General features: G+C 40.5%; 1 protein-coding gene across 1 annotated transcript in view; it reads left to right on the forward strand.

Moving 5' to 3' along the window:
- The first annotated feature begins 5,504 nt into the window (after window positions 1-5,504).
- PEX7 (peroxisomal biogenesis factor 7) overlaps window positions 5,505-24,585 on the forward strand; it is a 35,623-nt gene continuing 16,542 nt past the window's right edge. The window contains exons 1-8 of the mRNA XM_048936325.1: window positions 5,505-5,675; window positions 6,269-6,326; window positions 7,738-7,888; window positions 11,317-11,394; window positions 11,761-11,869; window positions 19,251-19,357; window positions 19,777-19,890; window positions 21,956-22,011. Of these exons, the coding sequence (XP_048792282.1) occupies window positions 5,555-5,675; window positions 6,269-6,326; window positions 7,738-7,888; window positions 11,317-11,394; window positions 11,761-11,869; window positions 19,251-19,357; window positions 19,777-19,890; window positions 21,956-22,011 (794 nt within the window). The 5' untranslated portion in view covers window positions 5,505-5,554. The remainder of the gene's footprint in view (window positions 5,676-6,268; window positions 6,327-7,737; window positions 7,889-11,316; window positions 11,395-11,760; window positions 11,870-19,250; window positions 19,358-19,776; window positions 19,891-21,955; window positions 22,012-24,585) is intronic.

A 24,585-nucleotide genomic window follows, 5' to 3' on the forward strand; every position in this document is an offset into this window, starting at 1 on the left:
CCGCCACCGCGGCGCGTCCTGGGCTCTGTTCTGGCGGCCGGGGTCAGGCAGCTGCCATGCCGCGTCTTTTCGCCTCGAGCGATCCCCGCACGCTGACTGCCGAGCTGCAGGAGGAGAGCGGCGGCCGGGCCGGGGCGAGGCGCTGCCCCGCGGAGCCTAACACCAGCGGCTGGGAGCGAGGAGAGGAGCGCAGCCTTCCGCGGCGCCCACCGCGCGCACCATGGCGCGCCGCTCCCTTCTCCCCCGCACCTGTAGGGACCACCTGGCGAGCGGCCCCCCGCAACCCGTCTCCTCCTCTGCGCAGCCGGCAGTTCGCTCTCCCTTCAGCCGCCGGGTCCGACTCGCTTGCGGACAGGAACCACTTGTGGGACTGCTCTCAGGCGCCCCCGATTTAGTCGAGCGACAGCTGCACGGCTCTACTCGCAGCTCGGGTGGGGGCGGCTCCGCACCGCGCTCCTCCTTCTGGGCCCGCCTCCGGCCACAAATAAGGCAGCAGCAGCAGCCGGGCTGTGCGCTGGGATGGAGTGTCGGGTGTGCGAGGGGAGCTCCGCTGGGACGCCCGGGACCGGGCGAGGACTGCTGCTCGTTGCGGATGCGCTCCGTGTCTAGTTCCCGACCCGCGGCGGGGATGGGGCGACGACTGGCAGCACCCCGCGTCGCTCTGTTTAATGGTCTCGGAAAAGCCGGCCGGCTCCGTATTCTGGTGTGTTGCTGGCAGCGCTCTGAGCTGGGGGTGCTGCTTAGTCGGCAGCCACCGGGATGGAACGGGTTCCGGCTTGCCTGAGATTTTAAAGCGTGCTTTCACCAGCAGACATGTTTTGATCCAGATAAACCTGTTTTTTCATAAAATGAAGTGGCGGGTAACAACCTTGCCTTGTGCTCCTTGAAAGCTGGAGGTGCTTTTCCTATTTAGCTAAGGACTGTTTTTGTTGCTTCTCTCTCAAGGACACAGTGTCTGCCACTGGGGCCTAGCAGCAAGCGTGATGCTTGTGAGTGCTGAAGGGAGCACTGAGTTTGGTAACCCTGAGCCCCGGTAGAGTATGGCTGCATCAAAAATGGGGTGGCTATAGGGTAAGGGAGATTATAGTCATCTTCTGCTCTTGGGGCCCTCAGCACAAGAAAGATGTGGAGCTATCAGAGCAGGTCCAGAGGAGGGCCTTGAAGATGACCAGAGGGCTGGAGCCCCACTCCTATGAAGTGCTGGCTGAGGTAGGCTTGTTCAGAGTGGAGAAGGGAAGGCTCCCCATTGTGGCCTTCCAGTACTTGAAGAGATCTTGTAAGCAGGAGGGGGGACTGAATTTTCACACAGTCTGATTATGATAGGTCCGGGGGGATGGTTCTAAGCTAAAAGGGGAGATTTAGGTTAGATGTTAGGAAGTAATTATTTACTCAGAGGGCGGTGAGGCACTGGAACAGATTGCCCAGAGAAGTTGTGTATGACCCATCCCTGGAGGCATTTAAGATCAGGATGGATGAGGCCCTGAGCAGCCTGACTCAGTGGATGCTGCTAACCCTACCCATGGCAGGAGTGGTGGAACTTCACCATCTTTAAGATCCCTTCTAAGCTAAGCCATTCTATGACCTTAGAGACAGGGACTCCGCCACTTCCCTAAGCAGCCCTTCCCAATATTTGACCATTCTCTCTGTGAAGGAATTTTTCCCCAGTATCCAGTCTGAACATCCCCTGGTGCAACTTGAGATGGTTTCCTCATGTTCTACCACTTTTCACCTGAGAAAGCAGACTGACATTCTCCTCATTGCAACATGGAGCAACATAGCACTGTGCAATATTAATGTTTGTGTCATATCAATATGTCCATCCCATTAAAGTGGATCTGATTGGTACTAATCAACTTGCTAGCATGGTGCCTGTTCCTGTATCACTGATTTCCATAACTTCTGTAGGACAAGGATAAATTCTGGAACTGTTAGGGAAAATTAGTCATCGCAGTACCTTCGGGAACTCTGTTTGCGTCGATCAGTTCCCATTTTCAGTGAGATACGCCTGGCATTTGCTTCTGCTGATAAGGAATGGGTAAATGGGGTGGGAAGATGACGAGCAAACGAAAGACTAATTTAAAGGGGAAAGTTAATATTTGCTAATCTGCAATATACAGTAGGTTATTGTTTCTTGCTCCGGTCAGAACGACAGTGAATGCTTTCCTAAATAAAGTAGTTTTCCACAAAATGCAGAATCAGTGTTAATCCATTCAGCATTGCTCTTACATCACCTTACAGGAAGCAAGAACAATATATCTCTGTTGTTCTCTAGAACAGTCCATGTTTGTCAAGCACAGAAGGAAGTCACGGACTGAAAGAAGACGGAAGAGGCATGCTATTCTACTTAGTGCTGCTGACTTGTGAGGTCTGTTTCATTACTAATGCCATGTCCATTCTAAACACAACACAGTTTTTCTGTTCATTTGACTGGATGTGATGTTGGGCCCAAAAAAGAAATGAGAAATTAAGTAATAAAAATGCAGATTAATCTGGAGTAAATCACACAGATCTTCTGCATACCTTGTTCACTTGTTTCTCAAGTACTGTAGAATTCACATCTCTAGCACCAGATGGTTTACGTATGATTTCAGTTCAGCATCATCCTGTTCCTGCTGTGCTTTTTCTAATGAGAAAAACTTGCAGCAAGCAGTTAGCTTCAAATCTGTTGAAATAATTCCATTTCTTCCCATACATCATCGGCCTTTAGCTTTACCATAATTAGAATTCTAACAGCCAGGAATTTTTCATTCTTATTAGTTGAAAATGTAATTTGTGTTGAGTGACAAACAGTGTGTGACAGACACTAAAGACTTGATTAAGCCACTCAAACTTGTGTTAATGAGATCCAAGAATAAAAGAGGCAGTTTCATGTTAAGCATTCTGATTTAGAGATATGAAACTTGAAGTACTTATGTTCAAATTACAACTTTTTTTTCATATATTACAGCCATGAGTGTCCAGTAGAGGGAGAAAAGTGATTCAAGACTAAATCTGCATTTTCAATTTTCTTGGTTGTATTGGAGATTGATGGAGTGGACTAAAATATATTGCTGTGGGAGTCTGCAGGAGTAAAGGCCAGCACAAATCTGGGATTTCTTCCTCTGCTACAGTGTTTTTCTCTCCTCTCACTTCTGTCCTTTTTAACTTCCAGAAATGTCTCTGCACATAGGCCTTCCTCCCAGCCTCCACTAACCTCTCTTTTCCAATCTGACCCTGTGAGCTTTTTTCCTTTGCATCTGCAACCTCCTTGGTTACTTGCAGTTGTTTATTTTCACTATTGCTGGCTTTCCAGTCTTGGGATACTAAACGCTTTCCTTAAAGCTTCTACTCATGCAGCCCTATGACTGTATGGAAATTTCAGCTGGGAAAATCTCTTCATTTCTTTCAGTCAATAAACATTCACTGTTGAAGAGTAAAATGTTGATGGCATAGGGCCTAAAGCATGACTCGATAACTAGAAAAGAGCTTACTGCATTCCCTAGGTATTTTCAGTGTTTTAAACTGCATATCCTTGAACCTAAAGGAACAGCTCCCAGTCTACTTTCTGTGGTAGAAAGGCTCATTTTGCAATGTTTTTTGATGCCTGGACTATACTCTTGCTGATAACAGGTTCTGTAAGGATTTGTGTATGCAGCAGTGCTTGCCACCAGCTCAGCTCATGCCTAAACTAGCTGCCAGCCAGGGAGCTGAGGGAACGATGTGCACGGTGTCTATGGCAGAACAGAGATCAGTGTTCTGAAAAGGAGGTGAACTCGGTGCAAGGATATTGCTGTCAGCATCTTGACCACATATTACAGTGCCAGCAAGGTGTGTAGGATTATGAGCTGAGCTCGAAGAAGTGACTGCAGTATAAACAGAGCCTAAACTTTGCATACTGAAAGAGTGGGAAATCAATTCATTGAAGTGATGCTATGTGAGGAAACAAAATCAGCATCGGTAGGGGATTTTTTATTTAGGAGCTGCGGGCTGGCCGCTGTTCCGTGGAGCACGGCTGCCATCTAATGGGGCGTTCTGGCTACACGGGCTTTGTGGGACCGTGGTAGGAGGAGCTGGCCGGCAGCGCAGCTGGTTCCAATGCTGTTATAAAACGCTGCTATTACCGGCTGTCCTTATTGCCTCTCGGATTTACTCACCCGCCCTGGGCCCGAGGAGGAAATACTCACGTTTGCCTTCTCTCTCTGCTCGTAAAATAGCTTTTATTTCTTTAGTTGTTACCGTACCTACCTTTCAATCTCCCTACGCAAATACTTTTGTTTGCTGTTTTATTTCACTTCCTACTTCTAATGGCCATCGGAGCATGAATCCACTAGCTTGTCTGTGGGGAAAAAAATGGTGTGGGGAACTAGTCCTTCTCTCAGGACTTTCTCATAACGTTCTGTCTGCTCCTTGATCATCGATGTCTGCAAAAATCCTATTAATATGTCTTCCAAGCAAAGCCGGGCCACTGATAAGGGCTGCTTCCTGTTGGTGTAACCTCTACAGAATGTCACTGACTGGGAAAGATGACTAGACCTGAAAATGTACTTGGTGAAATACTACATGCTAACTTGTCTATGGGCTTCACTCCATCCCACTCCTGAAACCTCACCTCACAAAGGGCCACACCACAATTCACTTACTGCACCACTGCAGTGGATACGTATCTTTTCCAATGTTGTTATTTGCACCCTCGTTACAAAGGGCCACTACTTAAAATGCTGGCTCAGAAAATTGTCCTTCAATTTCCATTTTGTAAACAATCTAGTGATTTTTAAAGGGTTGCACAGAGGCTAAGGTTGGTGGAATTTGGCCCAGAGCAGTTCATTCAGTAAAACATTCCCCTGCCCCAGAGTCAAGAAGTCTGAGTTCATATGATACATGTCAATGATACCCTATGAACTTCCAGTTGCAAGCTTTATGAGCTGCTGTGAAACTTTGTGCTTATTAGACAATCTGGTAGATATATTAAATGAGCTCTTGCACTAAATTTGGAGTGATTTTATTGTAAAGTCCTGGAGGCTGTTCAATAAACAGAATCACAGAATCACCAAGGTTGGAAAAGACCTTCAAGATCATCCAGCCCAAGCACCCACCTATCACCAGTAGTGCTCACTAAACTGTGTCCCTCAACACAACATCCAGCCATTCCTTGAACAACTCCAGGGTCGGTGACTCCACCACCTCCCTGGAAACATATATATATATTTTATTTATACCATGAGATCAAAGGAGTCCAACCACGTAATCCAGTGATCTGCCTTTAAATGCCAGGTTAAGAATTAGGCACTCAATGTCGCTTTACAGCAGATTTTGTAATGCAGGTTTAGCTTTAAAAAAAAAAAAAAGGCATAATAGCAGGAATGCATCATTATTCTCCGACACCAAGTCGACACGGGTAGAAGGAAACTCGCTCATAGAAGAATCTCCGCCGGTGAAGCCGCGGTACCGACCCGCCGTGATGCCAGGACCAAAGATGGCGGCACCGCCGCGGCCTCAGCGTGGCGGGCGGGTCGCTTCCGGCGCGGCTCAGCGCGCTGCGGGGCGGCGCTGCCGCCTTCTAACTTCGGCCGGGGCCATGGGCACGGCGGGCGGCGGCGCTCTGCGGCTGCCGGGGCTGCACGGCTACGCGGCGGAGTTCTCGCCCTACTGGCCGGGGCGCGTGGCCTGCGCCGCCGCGCAGTACTACGGCATCGCAGGTGACGTACTTAAGCAAACGGGCCGTCTGCCGGTACTTTCTGCGCAGGATGCGGATTGCGCCGCCCTCGTGTTGGGTGCTCGGCCGGCCCTGCTAGCTTTGCCATCCCGGTGGGGAGGCAGAGCGTGCTTCTTCGGGGTTGGAGCCTTTTCATTCCCCTAAAAGCATTCGTTTTAAGTAACGTTTCTAAACGTGGAGTGATCTGGGTGTTTCCTTTTTGGTGAGCCGCGTTTGCATTACAAAATCCAGTTTTCACAGAGTGGAAATAAACACAAACAAAAGTTATGCCTGCTGTGTTACTGAAAAGGTATAAAGGAACCATACCACATACCATCCTGGTATGCCTGTGACATAGGGCCCGTGGGGAGGGTGCGCTTCTCTAAGCGAGGTGCTGCTTTTCCAGCCTCGGCCACGGGTGTACTGCGGGAGGAGAGCCCTGATGCAATTACTGCTTTGGAGAGCAGAAGAGACAACAGGAAGTTGGTCTCTTAAAGAAGTTTAGTTGTGTTATGCTCACAGGAGCTATCACAGAGCTTGTAGGGTCTTTGGCGTGGGTAAAGAGGTGTGATGTTTGGTTGTACTGTGCTGTTTTAGGTTGTGGAACTCTGGCTGTGCTGGAACAAAATGAAACTGGGATTGTCCTGCTCAGGAGGTAACATTGTAAATATTTTCTGTTGTGTAAATAAGATGTAAACCTATATTGTTGTTTGTAGAAAACCCAACCCAAACATTTTGGGGTATTGCTATCAATGTAAACTATTGTATCTGTACTATATTGTCTACTGTATACGTGTATTTTTATTGAGGTGTAAATGATTGGCTTGCATTCCACAGGTCTCATTACATGAAGTAATTTAGATTGCACCCTTTCCATAGTGTAAGCCATTTAATGGAAAACAAGCAGTGTAAATTATAAGCTCTGACCTAGCTTGAAATTGAAAGTTTAGTTGTTTGTTGTTATAAGTATCACCTCTGTTTATCCTCTTAAATTTGGCCTAGGTTGAAAATAGAGCAGGAAGCTGGGATGAGTCAAGGAAGTCCTTTCTAGGAGATGGGATGCTTCAAGAGAGGAGTTTGGTTCATGTTCTGGGTGGGAGAAGAGGAGAGGTTAGTGCTTAGCTGCCATTCACCGAAGTTTTGAAACAACAGTTGTTTAGATTAAGAAGATAAATGAGATAGAACTGTTAAGCAAGAGGTTAGAAAACTCAGAGAAGCTGTTCTTAATTTGTAATTATCCACCTATCTGAAGCTGTTAAACATGCTGTTCTGCAAAGTGTTCTGTTCATTTCTGTGTTTCCAGAGACTCCACTTGTTTGGTGGCTTTCCTGAGCACCGAGCTATGTCATTTTCTCCATAGAAGCTTTCTGTGTGCATGCCTTTCTCTTGTAATTATTGCAGCATGCCATGAAGTTTAACCTGAACTGAGTTAAACCTTTAGTGAAAGAGGGGTAAATAAGTTAGTATTTACCATGAGATAACAGTGTGGTCATTGATAGTTGTTGCAGAGCAACCAATGCATGGTACTTGATCCTGCAAGATGAATTGGTGGTGTGTTGAAAGCCCTTTTTAGGAGTTATAGAGATCTTTAATATGTTCATGACTGTCCTTCTATTGGTTTTTCATTGTCACTCAGATTCTTAATGGTGTTGCGGATTGGATAAAGACTTCCCAGCAGAGTTTTATTTCTTTGTCCACCATGATTATTGCAGACACTGTAGCAACATCCGGAGTTGATGGTAGGTTAGTCTGAGATATGTGGCACCTCTTATCTCTGATTTCCCAGCAGTTTAGGATTGAAATCAGATTCCATTCTGCGTATGGAAGATCCTTGGTTCACTTATGCTTTAATTGACCTATTCTGACCTTAGTCAACCTACTCTTGTAGGAGTTAACGTTGTATCCAGTAAGTTGCTTTTAAGGAGATTGACTGGAAACTGAAATGGATAACAAAGCTGCTCAAAATGGTAGAGAATGATTTTAAAAAACTACTGTCTTTGCACACAGCTAGCCTGGACTTGTGTTATGCTTTCCCATGGACAAATATCTTCATTGTTTCTGTTCAGCTTTGACTGGAATGACGGCCTGTTTGATGTGACGTGGAGTGAGAATAATGAGCACGTGTTGATCACTTCTAGCGGGGATGGATCTCTGCAAATCTGGGATATAGCTAAGCCTAAAGGTCCACTGCAAGTCTATAAGGAACACATTCAGGAGGTAAATCCGGCAAACTGTAGAAATTTGCTGGGCTGTCTAATACTTGAATTACTAAAGGGGATATTTGAGCACTCAAAATCAAAAGTGGTTTTTGTTGTCTGTTTTTAAACTTTGTTTGGGTCCACGATTTGAGTTTATAGCTTCGTGTTATTTTGAATATAAAGTTAATTGATTTATTCTGCATACTCATTTCTACTTTCACACTCTGTAGTAAGCATCACTTAGATAAATGTAATGAATTTCAGAAATAGTATTTGTGGTTCCTTCTAGACTGAGTAACCATTGAGTTATATGAAAGTCCTGAAGTCATTCTGTAGCTTTAGAGGACGTTATTGGATAGGCCAAAATCAGGCAGCTGACGTGTATAGCCAAGTTATCCTTGAGCGTACAGAATGATAGAGATGATACTTCTGTATCTGCTTATCCTTTTCCATCCTAGCATCTCTGAGTTCTTGCTCAGATCAACAGTAGTCATATATTGAGACAGCATGCATTCTTTTTTTTATGCCTTAGTTTGGTACTACTGAATTCAATGTGCTTAATGTCTCAGTCTCCTTATACCTTACATTATTGATAGTGAAAATGCTACACTCATGCTTGTGTTCGTACACTTGCGCATTTTAAAGGACTTATGCCTCACCATACTTACCTTCCTCCAAATGATTATATTTTTTTACCCTATTTTTTCTCATGCTTTCCTTTTAACTTCATACTTCTTTTTTGCAAGTCTCTGAACTTCAGATGCGATCAATTTTAGCTTGGATTAATAACACTCAGTGAAACAAATGTGAATGAAATAAGGTAGTGTATATGTAGTCAACAATTAACTGTGGGTGTTCAGTTTTGTATTCAGAAAGACATCCATTTTTTTCAGATACAAAACATGAGGGTACAATCTGAGTGATTGCAGTTATAAGACAATCTGTCTTTCTTATGTTTTTTTCTTTGTAATTTTGCCACTTTGGCTTAATACATATACTGTGTAAATAAGGAATTTTGAGAGATCTGTGGTTGTAATCAGGATTATATGATAGTGTTCAAAGACTGCTAGAAAGATGTAGGCAAGGCATAATACGAAATTATCTTTTGTCTCTATCATTATCTCTTTGGAATTCTGTCCATAGGATTATTTTGGTTCTGCTACACCATCTGTTGTTTGTGAAGTGAGAATTTCCGTGTCCAAGTCCTGGTTTAGCAGGGAGCATGGGGAGGTAGATGCATTCAACCGTGAGTGGGAAAGACAGTGTAGGACACATGGGCTAAGTATTTACTCTGAGATGTCAAGGTTCTGTATTGATTCTTTCGATGTGTACATTAAGAGGATGGATCTCAGTGGGAATATAACTAATAGGTTGTGGTAAACTCTGAGGATCAGTGCTCTTTAAAATCATTGACTACTTCTTCATCTGTAATTCCTGCCTGACACCTGTAATGATGGTTTTGTCACTGATTTTTGTAGTATCTGATTTTTGTAGTATTTCCACTGATGGGACCAGTTTCTTGTTTTCTAAATGAGATTGTTCTCTCCCTCAAAAATAATGTACAATTCTAATTTAAAAGCACATCTTTCTTATTAAAGGACAATGAGTTTTATTCCTGTGCTGAATCTTGTGAATAAATTAGTCTGATTTACTTTGGTTTCGATGAGGTGTCACTGGAACAGGGGACAGTAGAGTACTTAAATGCAAAGACTCACTTTACAAGACATATCTAATTAATTTTGAACTACTTTTTGGTTTTACTTCTTTCCTTCATCTTGTTTTCATCTTACCTGAGACATTTCTTATTACAGTGTTTAAGCATAAATGCATTGATTTGTTCTACAATTGAAGATAAAGAAAGATTAAAGGTTAAGGTTTGTGCTGTGTTATGAGCTCTTCTCAGTTGCTCAGCACAGTTTCTTTTGAAGCTTCTGTAGATTTATGTTGAATGATAGCATGAAAAAGTAAGAGGAAAAAAGTGATCCTTGTTTGGTTCTCTGACACTTTCTTCTTCTCATTCTCTTCCCATTACCTGGTCTGCCACATGCCAAATGAAAATAGCTCTTGCTTTTTCTGAGGCTGTTGTCTGTTTGGCTTGTAATCCTTGCCTGGAGGAGAGTTTGTCCAGGTACCATTATCTGTTTTGCAGCTGCAGACTACTGAGAAGCAGCAGCTACGCCTGTCATATGTGTGCAGGTCACTGTCACAACCTGTCTTCAATTGATCTCCATGCTGATACCCTTTAGCTGAGCTGTAAGCTATATGTGAATTTTGTATTAGCTCTGTAGTAAGATCTGATTCATGCCCAGTGTGTGTGCCTAGGTGAATTATGTGACACAGGTACGTATTTGTCAGGCATGCATTTCCTTCTTGAAAATTCTGGATGTATATGGCAGCCCAACATTTGGAGTGAGCAGAATTTGTAGGTCTATTGCATGGATGAGGCATACTGTGTAGTGATACATTCTGGGGCACTGTCAAATGACACCAGGTTAGGAGTTGAATGCAAGACCATCATCCAGATTCAGGCAAAGAAGAGAGAGTTATGTTAGCAAGGAGCTCAGGAGCCACCTGGGAGAACTGTGATGTCATCTGTTCTTAAAACATGAGCATGACTTGTTTGTTTGTGTTATTGTTATTTTAATAAGAATAGGCAGGCTGAAAAAGGAACTGTGGTACTGGTAGTGAGCTGACAAAGGTAGATTAGCCAAGGGGAAAAGGACACAGTTTGGAAAAGCAAACGGAAGAATTACTGTTCAGTTTATTATTTGGCTTTTGTCAAATAGTGTTTGGTTGTCTTGTACATTTAGGTTATAACCTGCTCACACAAGGGAGCCAGCACAAAGTGCTGCCAGAGCAATAAGCCTTTCAGTATACAGAAACAGAATATTGTGAAATAAAGAAGGAAAACTGTGGGTGATGCGTTGTGGTCTTTTCTGTGGGCAGTGATTGCCTTCAACTTTTGGGAAATATGCAAATAGATTAAAGCCAGTCAATTAAAGCTGGATCCAGCAAAGTCTGAAATAGTTTGTTGGAAGAAAAGTGCCCAGAAGTAGCTGAATGATACCTTGATTTCCTTTCTCATAATGTAAATATTTGAATAAAATTGGATCTGAGATCAGGAATCAGTTTAAATTGTCCTTTTTTTTTTCTTCTTTTTTTTTTTTTTTTTTTGCCCCTTTATTTACTTTTTTGGATACCTTTCTGAGTCTGTGCCTTCAGTGGCAGACTGAGAGATTAAATTTAAATTTTGCTCAGGTAAATGACACTATTGGCAGCTCTGTGATGCTTTACCAGAGTGGTTTTTTAGCTGATTATGATATAATCTACAAATCCAAGTGTAATTAATGGAACTGAAATTAATGTATTTATGTATAATGTAGTTAATAGGTAACTAGAATCTCAGACTTACGCTTTTTTTAAACTGGGCTATTGTATCGTTTATAGGCATATAGTGTTGACTGGAGCCAAACTAGAGGAGAGCAGCTAGTGGTGTCTGGGTCATGGGATCAAACAGCCAAGTTGGTATGTTGGTTTTTCTTGAAGGTAAAAATGCAGTTTGTTTTGATGCTGGTAATTCTAACAGCATTGATTCACTTTTCCTCTTTTTTAAATGGAATTTTAAATGGTATTTTAAATGGAAGCTATAGCTCTGTTTTAACTGAGATGTTTTATATCCTTCAGCTGGTATTGGGTGAAGTAGTGCTTTTCATGATACGTGGCAAAATCAGGGGTTGGACTTGATGGTCCTTAGGGATCCCTTCCAACTTGGGATATTGTATGAAAAAAAGTTCTTAGTCCTTTTTATATACATCAAACTTTTATATTCATTAAATCTTTTCCTTTCTCATTGCATGTGCACCTCAACAATTTTCTTTTTATTTTATTCAGTGGGATCCAGCAGTGGGAAAGTCTTTACGTACCTTTAAAGGCCATGAAGGGGTCATTTACAGCACTATATGGTCTCCACACATCCCTGGTTGTTTTGCATCTGCTTCAGGTAAACATGATGGTAAAGCAGTTCTCTCAACAGCTGAAGTGCCTATAATCATTCAGCACTTTCTCCAGCAGATGGTAGTATGTGTCATAGCTAAAAATGGAAGAAGGCAAGATAAATGTACTGCTGCAGCTGGATTTGTAGCTTCTGTTACCATCTTTAAATTGTTCTCTTGGCTGTTTAAACAAGGATCAGCAGTTTTCTAGTGGTTGCTTTACTGACTTGTGACATTTTTTTCCTTACTTTATGTAGCTGTCATCCATTCTTCCAACTTCTGTTGGCCGCTAAAATATTTTATAAGCTTTCTTCTGGCTTAAACTTTTGATCAAATTGTCTCAAGCATCAGCAGTCTATTAGACCTGTGAAAAATGCAGTCAATTACCATTACTGCTGGAGATCACTGTGTCGTGTTCTTTGGGAAAGTAATCATATATTATACTTTTCTACCTCTGCCAGCACTATGAAACTTGCTGACTAACGCAGTTATAATTAAGCTGGATGTATCTGCTATTAAGGAGATGTTACAGTGGTCCAACAGCACAAAGGTGGAGTTAGGAGTGCAGTGAGCCACAGATTTTGCTGAGAAACCGGAGCCAATAAGATACTGCCTCAATACAAATGTCAGTATATTAGTATTAGCAGCTTCAATGTCTCTAGCTTCAATCCTGTTGGATTTCTGTGGTGGTTCAAATAGACATTATTTAGGTCTCAAAAGTCTAAGCAAGTAGAAATGAGAGAGAAAATCAATACGCACAGGTACTGGTTTTCTCTATTCTAAGGGAAATTGTGGAACAGAAAGCTTAATTTCACCCATAACTGAACTCCTACTGAGCTGAAGTTGGAACTGGAGAAAAACTGCAGTCTCAACATAAGGGCTAACTAGGCATGATGTCTCATTTACAGTTTGTCTCTTCTTCTGTATGCTTTTGATATACGTATGGGGGGGGGATGGGGGGACGGGACTGACCACCTTAAGTGTAACTGTCTCTTCATTTGTAACTGTGTGTAGTCTTGAAAATTATTAATGGAAAATGTGCCTGGAGGGACACTTTTTGAACTTCCTTTCATCTCTCCCTTTTTTTTTTTTTTTTAAACTACATAATATTTTAAACAATAACCTTTTTGAAGATTGTTGTTGAAGGGTTCCCTCTTTGAAGAAAGCTGAGCTGCTATAGAATTGTAATGTGTTTTCTTTCTCCCTTCATTTCCCTTCTCTCATTCTATCTCATGCACCTGCTCACATGCATACCCAGATATTAACCATGGAAAATGTTAGTACTCAGACCAGAAATTAACTATTCCATGTTGCAGCTTCTTCATTTTTGACTTATGTAATGTCTTAGTAAAATAGTAGTTAAGATAATAAGTATCTTGTTAATTGTAGTTGGAAAAAGCAGGGATAATGAAATGTTTCAGATTTAACTAAATGTAGGTGAAGCATGTAAAAGTTATGTAAAATGTAGGGAAGTTCAAGTAAATGTCTTTTTGCCCTTTTTCTTTTCTGAAAATAAGCAGAAGGGAGGGAGTCTTAAGAACTTCTGTGTGCCTCACTCTTGCCCTTTTGCTGTCTTTATTTGAATCCATATAGATGCCAGCAGGAGTTTAATATCGTCTTAACTAATTAGGTTTTCTGTTCTCAGTGTTCACAAACTAATGCACCTGCAAGACACAGCAAAATAACTGCTCATAATGACCATTGTGGGCCTAGACAACTTTTGCCTGAAGCTGATAAGGTTAAATCTTTGCATTTGGAATATGCCTTTCCTCTCAAACATTTATGAGACTAGAAAAAGTATAGGGGTGAAGAAAATTAAAAACCTGTGACTAATATAAAAAAGCTGAAAAAGAATTTGATACTACATGTAGTATATTTTGTCCATTAAGTCTTTGATCTGAATACATACAGGAAGACTAACTTTGTGTACAGAAGCCAGTGAAATGCAATTATGTTATGCAACTATGTCTAATATATCATTTAAATTAGCTTTTATTTAGCATCTAATATATTTCCAATTAACATTTTTGGGGATGCATAAAGCATTATCACTTTAGGGCTGTAGTCATTATGTACGATCATTGGTACTCTTGAAAAGCTATCAAGTAATTGCCTTATCTTGTATTGTTTGAAATTGGGAGATGTTAATAGTAACTGAACAATCTACTAATTCTCTATATGTAAATACATTCTGTTGTGAAGTCAGTAACAATTTCTGAGCTGATAAGCAGCATGTTCAGGTGTACAGACAGTACCAGCACATAGCCCTGGTAAATGTCTGCCTTACACTGATAAAGCGGCAATGTGGAAAATGTCATTAAAGAAATGACATAAATAACTAACTTCATGGCTAAAAGGGTTTAATGAGTCATCGTGTCATTTGCCCAGAAGGTGTCTTTCTCCCTTTTTTTTTTTTTTTTTTTTTAAATATCTTGGGGAGCAAATGGATGAATAGTGCATACAGAGTGCCAGATACACAGAGCGTTAGGCTATAAGCAAGCATAAGTCAGTTCTACTGAATGATCCTCCACAACTGCAGAACCATAGCTTTTGTTCAGTCCTGTGGTTTTTAAAGAGAGTTATCTGTTACAGTGTCAAAAGTTTTTATTGATCTTTAATTACTTCCCACTGATAAGTATAATGAGTACCATGTTACCCTCATCTGTGTAACTGTAGTATTCTGCAGTACATACTAGCAGATGAAAATGTGAATGTTGTGGAGTTGGCAAAGCTCAGGTTTAGAATGGCAGTTACGGCATACTGACTGGCCTTTTAAAAACTTGATTTTCTTTCCTACTAGTCTTTACTGACCAATGTGTGTCTGAGGGGTTGTCAAGCTGTAGGTCCAGAAATCAACTGGCATGCAGCCGATGGCATCCCTTTCTATGCTCAGGATCTGAATGAGTAAGATAATGAACTGGAAAAGGTGTACTTCAACTGAATTAGTGAGAAAGGTACTGCCCTAAGTGAAGCTTCTCAAGAAAAGGATGTTTTCTGTATGTCAGTTCCTGGACCACATGTGGGATTGCAGGCTTCTGACTGTACATTGCTCCTTCAGAAGCAGCACAAGGCAAAACAAAATGTTGATGGGAAGTGGGCGTTCAGCCAAGTAACTTAGAAGATGTCTTCCACCTCTACTCTGTGAGGCCACATCTGGAGTTCTGGGGTCCTCAGGTCATGAGAGACAGGGAACTGCTAGAGAGAGTTCAGCGGAGGGCTGCAAAGATGGTTAGGGGCCTGGAGCATCTCCTGTATGAGGAAAGACTGAGAGTCCTGGGCTGTTCAGCATGGAGAAGAGAAGACTGGGGGGGGGGTGAATTTTACTGATGCTTATAAATATCTAAAGGACAAGAGTCGAGTGGGTGTGGCCAGATTCTTTTAAATGGTGCCCAGTAACAAAACGAGGGGCACTGGGCACAAGCTGGAACATGAGAAGTTCCATATGAACAAGAGGAAGAACTTCCTTACTGGGAGAGTGACAGAGCACTGGAACAGGCTGACAGAGAGGATGTGAAATCCCTCCTGGATGCCTTCCTGTGCAATTGACTGTAGGGAACTTGCTTCAGTAAGGGAATGGTCTAGATGATCTCCAGAGGTTCCTTGCAACCCCTGTGACTCTGATTCTGTGTTTGTTTAGGTTCCTAAAAAAATATATATATAGGAAATAAGCTTGTATTCTTCTACAGTAGTGGTTTGATGTGAGTTCCAAAATGCTTTACTGGAAGTTTTTATTTCCATTAATTTGTGAAAGGTGTGGGTGAGAGGGCTGAGGTTCTCTCTCTGCTTGTGAGATCTTGTGAGTTCTTTTCTGGTTATTGGTCTTTTGAATTTGCTAGAAGAAATGCCATCATTTCCAACATCATTCCAGCACTGCCAATGGTGCTTGAACATTTGCAAAATTGGGGAAGCGCTTTATTTTTGGAATTTCAGTCTTATAGAGATAAAAAAATAAGAGCTTTCTATTTATGGTCCTTGGTCAAGTATCTAAAAAGCAAACTGTTGCAGTTACTGTGCTTTGATGTGATTTAGCAGAACTGCTGATTATGCCACAAACTATTCAAATATAATGTATTTGCACACTTAGGTAAATCTATGTAATGAAATGAGGTGGTTGTTTTAATTTGGAATTTATTGCTTTGAGAGATACTGACATAGTTTTGAATTATTCCATGTCTTGTGCTCAGGAAGGTTTCCTAAATGAACCTCTAACATGGCATCAAGGGAGCCTACAAACAGGAAGGGAATCAACTCTTTGAAAGGGCTGATAACTGCAGGACAAGGGGAAATGGTTTTAATTTGAGGGAGGGAAGATTTAAGTTGGATGTCAGGGGGAAATTCTTTACAGAGAGAGTGGTGAGGTGCTGGAACAGGCTGCCCAGAGAGGTTGTGGATGCCCTGTCCCTGGAGGTGTTCAAAGCCAGGTTGGATGGGGCCCTGGGCAGCCTGGTCTAGCATTAAATGGGGAGGTTGGTGGCCCTGCATGTGGCAGGGGGGTTGGAGATTCATGATCCTTGAGGTCCCTTCCAGCCCTGGCCATTCTGTGGTTCATGCAAACTGAAATGCTTCTCAGGCAATGAGTTTGGCCCTCAATTTATGGTATATGCTAAACATAGCAAAGTGTTGTATGCAGCACATATTAGAAAACAAAACACTTATGGGCTGTAGTATTTTATATTAGGATGTTATAATATAAAACAGTCTTTAAATATTGAAAATAAAAATACAACAGGAGCTTTTTTGCAGTGAACTAATTTGTTTAGAATGACTTGGGTTAGAGTTAGGTATGTAGCAAATACTTCCATTTGCTAGAGAATAATTTAATAATACAGTAATCTAAGTTAGGTCAGTTAGCCAGTTTTGAAGTAAAACAATTTTCAGTATTGCATTTATTAATCTCAGAAAACACTGAAATAAAGATTTTCACCTTTATTTTCAAGCAGTTTACTTTTTTTCAGGAAAAAAAGGCTGAGGTTTGCTGTGAGGTAACTAGAGACTCTTCTAACTAGCTATGTTATATAGCTTACATTGTACTTCTGTACTGTCTGGTGATAATTGCTTGCCTGGTTGTTGCCACGGGACTTAAGAGTTAATAATTAATGGATATAGATTAAATACATCTGTGAGTAAATATCCAGTGTAAAGCCTACATGAAATTTAAATGTTAAGTAAACTTTATCTCTTCATTGTGTATTTTCACATTAGCAGTCATCATCTCACATATGGGGATGATGTACTTGTGGATTAGCATCTCTTTCATTAATTTTGAATAGATGAGTATATATTGTGTAGTTCTATTGATTCGTCCAAGATTTCACAAATATTCATTAAAACGAAAGAAGGCAAGTATAATATACAAACAAATCTGGAATCATAATTATCTAACAGACCAGCAAAAATCTGTTGCTATAGAGAAATTGCTTCTTACAAAAATAGAAATATTTTGTGGGGAAAATGTTGGCTGTTTTAGTGTTTGCTTACTTAGGGATGCCAACTGGAAGTGACTCCTAGTGAATATGATTTTATTAGGTGTGCTGTACTTGTATTTTCCATTACTATGAATAGAATAAAAGAGTATCCTGAGTTAGAAGGGACCTGTAAGAATCATCAAGTCCAACTCCTGCCTCCACACAGGACCACTCAAAATCAGACTGTATACATGAGGCATTGTCTGAATGCCACTTGAACTCCAGCAGCGTGGGGCTGTGACCACTGCCCTGGGGAACCTGTTCCATGCCCACCACCCTCTGGTGAAGAACCTTCTCCTGGTATCAAGCCTGAGCCTCCTCTGTTGCAGCTTCATGCCGTTCCCTTGAGTTGGGATAGGTTACCCTAATTCTGCTTTTTCATGGGAAAAACACATCATTTGTAATGCAGATTTCAAGAAATTATGGAAGTACGGAATGCGGGAATTCCAATTTCTTTTTCACAGCAATTTTAATTGAAATGAAATATGTATGTATTCTGAGGTCATAGAAAGATGCTCAAGCAAAAAAAGAGATTTGTTAAAATGTGTCAGGTATCAGGATTATACTGTTTATCAGATACATTAAAAAAATATAAAAGCAGATTATTTCACTCAGAAGTTAAATAGATAAATAGAATTTTCCTTTGGCTTTAATTCAGTTTGTTTCATTGGCTGAAAGGTTGACCTGTGTGCTCTCTTATTCCATTAAAAGTATTTCACAAACAGTGCCAGCCATAGTGAATGGCAGCTAAGAATAGCATTTTTGTAGGAAGATAAAGAAAGGAAAAATGTGAAATAACTGATTTTCTTGTGGGTCAGCATTTTCTATTAAAAAAACAGGAAAGAACTGGGACAATTATATTTTTGGTGTCAAAGTTGTTACTGCCTTGAGTATTCTTTTCCAAACATTTTTGGTTATAATAACACTATAATGGCTGATCTCTGTAGCATTTCATTCTATTCCACGTGGGGAAGTATTTATTTGCTTTGAAATGTTTTTTTGTCTGTAGTGAGATATGAGGTTCCCCTTCAAATCTGTGTTATTCAATGAAACTGGAAGAATAAGTTTCGAAGAAGTCCATTGTTACATCTTCAAGTAACAATCTTCTTCAGAAGACTTAAAACTTGAGGTGAAATCTGTCCTGAGGCTGGCAGGGCTGGCAGAGGGGTGGACATGCTGCCGCTTTTGCCAAGATCCTGCTAGTTGTGTTTCTTCTCACCATATGCCATGCTGTTTTTATAACCACCGTGGGGATGTTTAGGGCTTCAGTGTGACATTGCCAGGAGTGCTTTATGTATGCAGGGCAGCAGTTATCCTTGCTCCTGAAAGTAGTGGAAGTAAAATGGGGGATTAATAAAAGGATTATTGAAAGGAGCTGTGATTTCCTGTGCCGGTCTGTACGTTTTATGGAGAGCGACCAACTGGGCTTCAAAAGCATCAAAATGCTTGTATCTAAGCTGCATGCTGATGATAACCAATTTGAAGATTTTCAGAAGTGTTACTGATGGAGAAATTTCTTCAGTAGCAATGTGAAGCAAAGATTTTAGTTTAGACAGTACTGATTTAGTCTTTCTGTACCAATCATGGATGTTTGGACACAACTTCTACTGATTTCATTTGCCTCTTGAATAAACACCACACAGTCATGGATTCCTTTTGATCAAATCAGAATTTTAAAGAGTAACTGAATTATTAGTAATAAAATGAAATTCTTTTTTTGCAATGGAAGAGCAATACTAAGTTCTTATTCCTTTTGCACATTGCTTTAATCTGTGTCTATTATATCCATACTTTATTTGGTTCGAGTGTCTTTCTATAATTTATATTTCATGGAACTAATAAATGGTTGTTACCTAAATACTAGTGGATTAACTGTATCCCAGACTCAGTTCATCACTGCTGAATGAATTTTTCTTTGTTTCAGGTGACCAGACTTTAAGAATTTGGGATGTGAAAGCCCCAGGAGTCAGACTCGTGATACCAGCCCACCAGGCTGAGATCTTGAGCTGTGACTGGTGCAAGTATGATGAGGTATAATCCTGTTTGTTCAACTGTTTTCTTACGTGAGCCACTTTTATTAAGTAGCAGGGTTTTTTCTTTGTTTGTTTCTCCTGAAGCATTAATGCACCTTCTAGTTATATGGGAATAAAAGCAGGGCTAGTTGCTCTTTTACTCTCATTTGCTGGCTGCATTTCCAGAAGAACATTGTTTCAAAAGATAAATGATCAGATTGGTCTGAAGTTTTGCTCACTCTTTTCCATAGTGGGCAGTATATTTTTTAGTGGAGACAGCTCACGCTTCTCTGTTGTCTTTAATTTACATACTGGAGACCACATTTATGATTTATGCATCTATATTTTTTGATCTGCCTTATTGTTTTATCTCTCTAACTTCTTTGCAATTTGATATTTAAGTTGTCCTAATACATCTGTGTTGTGTGGAATCATCAGAACTTGCTGGTAACTGGTGCAGTTGACTGCAGTTTGAAAGGCTGGGATTTGAGAAATGTCCGGCAGCCAATGTTCATCCTCCTTGGTCATACCTATGCTGTCAGAAGAGTGAAAGTAAGTTGCAATTTATTCACTGTTGCCTATCCTTGAATCGTTACGCTTTAAGCATACACTTTAAGCAATATTATTATATGTGATCTAAGAACTAGGGAAAAAAATGCGTTGAAGATTTTAGATGGTAGAGTTCTTGGAAATTGAAAGACTTTTTTTATGTCTAGCAGATTGATGAGCTTTCAAATATTACAAACAGGTGTAAGTACTTTAACACATCACGTGATAGACCTCTGGAATTAGCCCTCTCTTCAGTGGGATCTAATGAGAGGGTAGGAGGCATGGGGCACAAACTGAAATACAGAAAATTCCATTTAAGCATAAGAATTTAATTATTTAGTCTAGTTTGGAGTTGCAGAAACAGGTCTCCGCCCTTAGAGATATTAATCCAATTGGATGCAGCCTTTAGCTTTAGTTGACCCTGCATTGAGCAGTGGGGATAGACCAGATGATCTCTAAGGGTCTCCTCTAACTGCAGTGATTCTATGATTCTCTGATAGTAATCTTCTAGCAGCTAGAAATATTGTATGGAAGAAATAGTTGACCGGTGACTGAATTCTCAGTCTCTTTCTATATAGCATTTTCTATTGCCTTTATTGAAGTCAAAACACTGGACTAGAAGACTGTTGACCTGACCAAGTAGGGTATTTTTGTATTCTTAGGTAAGTTTCCATTTGTCTCATAATTCTCCCTGTTTCCTGAGGTATCTTTCAGTGATTCTTAGGAGCTGGCTAGCAGTAGAACTTTGAGAATAATTCCTTAAATGGTTTTAAGGAGGCAGTGGAGTGGCTGTGTATGTGTACTTGTGTAAGGAAGAGGTATGTGGGAATGTGTGACTTCTATTTTAGCAGGCTTTTATAGCTGTCCCTGGGAGTTAAACGCGGCCTCTGTGGGTGTAAGATCTAAGAAGGTAGGCTGACATTTAGAGGTGGTACAGTGTATCCATGGTTGTGTGGTGTGTCTCACCAGTTGGCTACAAGGAGAGACACCAGGACCCTACCCAAACTAAGATTTTCCTTCCCCCTGTGCTATGCTGGCACTAGCAATTAGAGAGCTGTGCAACAGGCTGGCTCTGCTGACTGCTCTTGCTGAAAATCCTGTCCCTGAAAGTGACTAGGATATTTAAGGTCAGTGGCAAAACTTTTCAGCTTTGAAAAGATGTTTTTGCTTCTTCTGAAAACATTTGAACAAAGCTGCAATGGGGGAATGTGGGAAACTTGCTACTATGAACTTGATATTCAAAAACAAGCAAGTCCTTGGCAGAATTTTACAGCTTAGCCAAGGTGTTCTTTAAATACTTGCCTACTAATTTCATGTGCTCCCTTGTTCTTGGCTGAGAAGAGGCTGATCAATTGTGTTAAATATAACACAACTTGGTTTGTAAGGCACACCATCCTGAATTCACCTGTTAGCTGCTGAACTCGGGGCATCACTACAGATTGACATGCTGGTTGCTTCAGTGCTGTAGTTATCAGGAGATGATTGTATAATTAGCACAGAAATTCTCCTTTCTCTTAATTGTTCCTACATATCTTTTCTTTATTCTTTCTTCTCTTGTTCCTTTCCCCAAAATAAATCTTGGGTCCTTTTCAGTGTGCAAATGCAAACACACTGTTTTTTGTGGCTGTACCTAACAATCCTGAGCAAGTGATATCCTGCATGTAACAACGTACATTGCTCTCCTGGCAGTTGTGGCAATAGCTCAAGCCTAACTTTCGAAGTTACACAGCTTTTGTAAAGCTTTCTGTGCTTAGTGAGCTGGTACTTAGGTTGTCAGCCAAAAGCAGAATATGAGTGTTTATGACTGTTCTAAAACTTCTTAACTTTACAGCAGGGTTACTTAGAAGTGCTGTAATGAAAGAAACTTGAACCACAATCTCACAAAACAATGCCTGTAATTAAAAGCACGGTGGGGAAATTTGTTGACATAATCTGTATAGTTGCAGCATCATGCATATCTACAAAGGCAGCTTAAATAGCTAAACTTTGGTAACTTTCTAATTGCTGTAAGTCTGTATCTGCTCATGATTTTTTGCTTTAAAAGTTGTTCTGTTTTGTCTTCTTACAGTTTTCGCCATTCCATGCAACTTTATTGGCTTCCTGCTCCTATGATTTTACTGTGAGGTACAGTAATATTTTTTTTATTGCATAGAATAAATAATCCTTCTTAATTTTGCTTCTGATAGAAAATAATTCTAGCACAGACAGTGAAGTGCAGTTAATGTTGCTCCTAGATGTTGTCTCTCATCATAAGATGTGTTGAAAATATATGGGCTCTTTCCTTAAAAACTATGTCAGTCACTCCTTTCTGCACTGACAGATGCTTTCTGTAGGCCTTTTCACATCATTCTGCTGCACATAGTTGTATCCAACTGTGGTAGTCTCTGATAGGAAGGTAATAACCTCTAGGATGAATGTGTTTTATATGTTTCTGTGATTTGTTTTTATTGAAGCTTTTATAATGATTTTTTTTTTTTTGATTCTACCAGTATCCAAGGAATTTTAGTATCGTTCCTCAGTATGTATGCTGAAGTTGTTTAGATGGTACTTCAGCAAGTCCCCTTGGCTACCCAGTAAAACTAGTAAGAATTGGTGAGTGTTGTATAGTACAGCTGACTGCTTTAATACAAATTAGCTGCTTCTTTCTGTTTCTTAACAAGTGGAACCATGTTGAAACCCATTGATAAGTTTATTAGAAATACTAGCAGGGGAGAAAACTTTCTTTCACTGACAAGGTGTTTAAAAATGCCTAGTATGTATAGGTTGGTGTACCTGGTGTACAAGAAAGCTGATGTTGCACCTGTTTGTAGGATAGATGGACAACTTCACCGGTTTCAAATTCTCTTTGATGAGAAAGCAAACCTCTATTCCATATGCAGTTGTATAGCTTGTGATATTTCTATATCTCATTTCGTGAATTATTAATGCAAAGGCTTGCATTTTATGCTGTCCTAGATATAACATACTTTATGAGTACAGGACAGCATAGGCTTTAAATTTTAATCTAAAGTAAGTGATTAAGACTCAGTGTTCACTTACATGTATTCAAATATGTACAAATCAGGTATTGCATGTTGGTTTGGAAAAGGAAATTTCTAAACCAATTTATTTCTGAATTCCTGAAGTTATATTTGATTATTACTTTTTGCCTATAGGCACATAATGTCTATTGTGTCAGTCTCAGATTGTGAAACAATTTTGGTTTTAAAATAGAAAATAATTATTGTTTGTAAAACCCCACACCAGGAATCACTGAAGTGACAGGTTTTTGTTTTTTTTACCATGGGGCCTTCTTTTGAGCTATGGATGCTTCAAGGCAGGAATAAAATCCATCTGATAAAGTAGGGCAAGGAGAACATGTATGCTAACAGACTTGATAACTTAGTGAGGAGGGCTTTGAAGTAGAGAAATGTTAGGAAAGAGTGACTGTAACCTGAAGAGAAGTGAAGGTGTGAGGATCAGAGAAGTGTGTGCAGAACAGCATTATGTTAGAGGCTTTCTAAGTTGCCCTCTGAAAGCAGACTGATACCTGTATGCAACAGAGGAAGCAAATGGGTAATAAGAAGTCTATGTGCAACTGCACAGCTGTAGCCTCTTAGGGGATGGTAGAGATTTAGTGGGATGTTGCCACCATCATAGCCTCTCTTTTCTGAGGATCCTTTATCCTTTGCCACATTCCAGTATGGTGAGCTGCTAAGGACAAAGGTTCTTGAGAGCTTCTTCCTAAGTTTACATTAATTGTTATTCTCTTGCTTAGTGTAATAAGGGGTAGTGCCTGGCCAGTGAAATCCTCTGTTGTGTGGCTGCTGCCAGGAGCCTGACAGTCTAAGTGCTGTGTTGTCTGTACGTATATAACCTTACAGACTGCTGCATCAGCATTCTGTCTTATATAAAATGCCTAATTTTATTTATGTCTAGGGCTTACTTGTCATACAATACTGCACAGCAGTCTGTGGAGGTTTATTTATGTGATCTTCTTTAGCGTCCTCTACTGACTCGGTGCCAGCTGGTTTGCCACGTATGGTTTCTCAAAAGGCTTCAGAGTCCAAAATAAAAAGTGGTGATTGTTGTTGTTGTTTTTTTTCCAGTGGCTTTGTCTGAACAGTATGATTGATAATCACCATAATGAATGGTCAATGCATTTAAGTGATTTTAATGCATCCCATTGCTCTTCCCCTTTTTGACACCAACTGTATATCCTTCAGGTTTGGCACTAATGCACTTCATGTAAGGTCTAGCTTTGCTTCATGCAAAATGTAGTGCATTTTCAGCTCTGACATTTAGTTTACGAAGCTTTCAGCAAAGATGGGGAGAACTTCTATCTCATATACCATGGTGCCTGTAAATGCAAAGAGTGAAGACATTTTCACAGAATGCCATGTTTTACTCTTGGCATAATTCTTCTGTCCAAACAATTAATTGCTGTGACCAGAGAAACAGGATCAGAGATGTAGAAATGAAATATAATTATTTAGGAGTTTTCTAAAATCATTAGTTCCTAAAAATCATGGTTTTAGCATGAGTGAACAGTATGTGGAAGTCTTTGAAAAATGCAGCACAAGTAAAATATTATGTATAATGGGGGAAACTTGTCACTGCAATATTTTGGGAATGTCTCTCCTAAAGAGTATAATATTGTGATGTACCTCTACCACATTACTTTACTGTCATTTGCAAGGAGTAAGAGGTAGAGTTCTC

The sequence above is a fragment of the Lagopus muta genome, chromosome 2 (assembly GCF_023343835.1).
Source record: "Lagopus muta isolate bLagMut1 chromosome 2, bLagMut1 primary, whole genome shotgun sequence".
Classification (NCBI taxonomy): Eukaryota; Metazoa; Chordata; class Aves; order Galliformes; family Phasianidae; genus Lagopus; species Lagopus muta.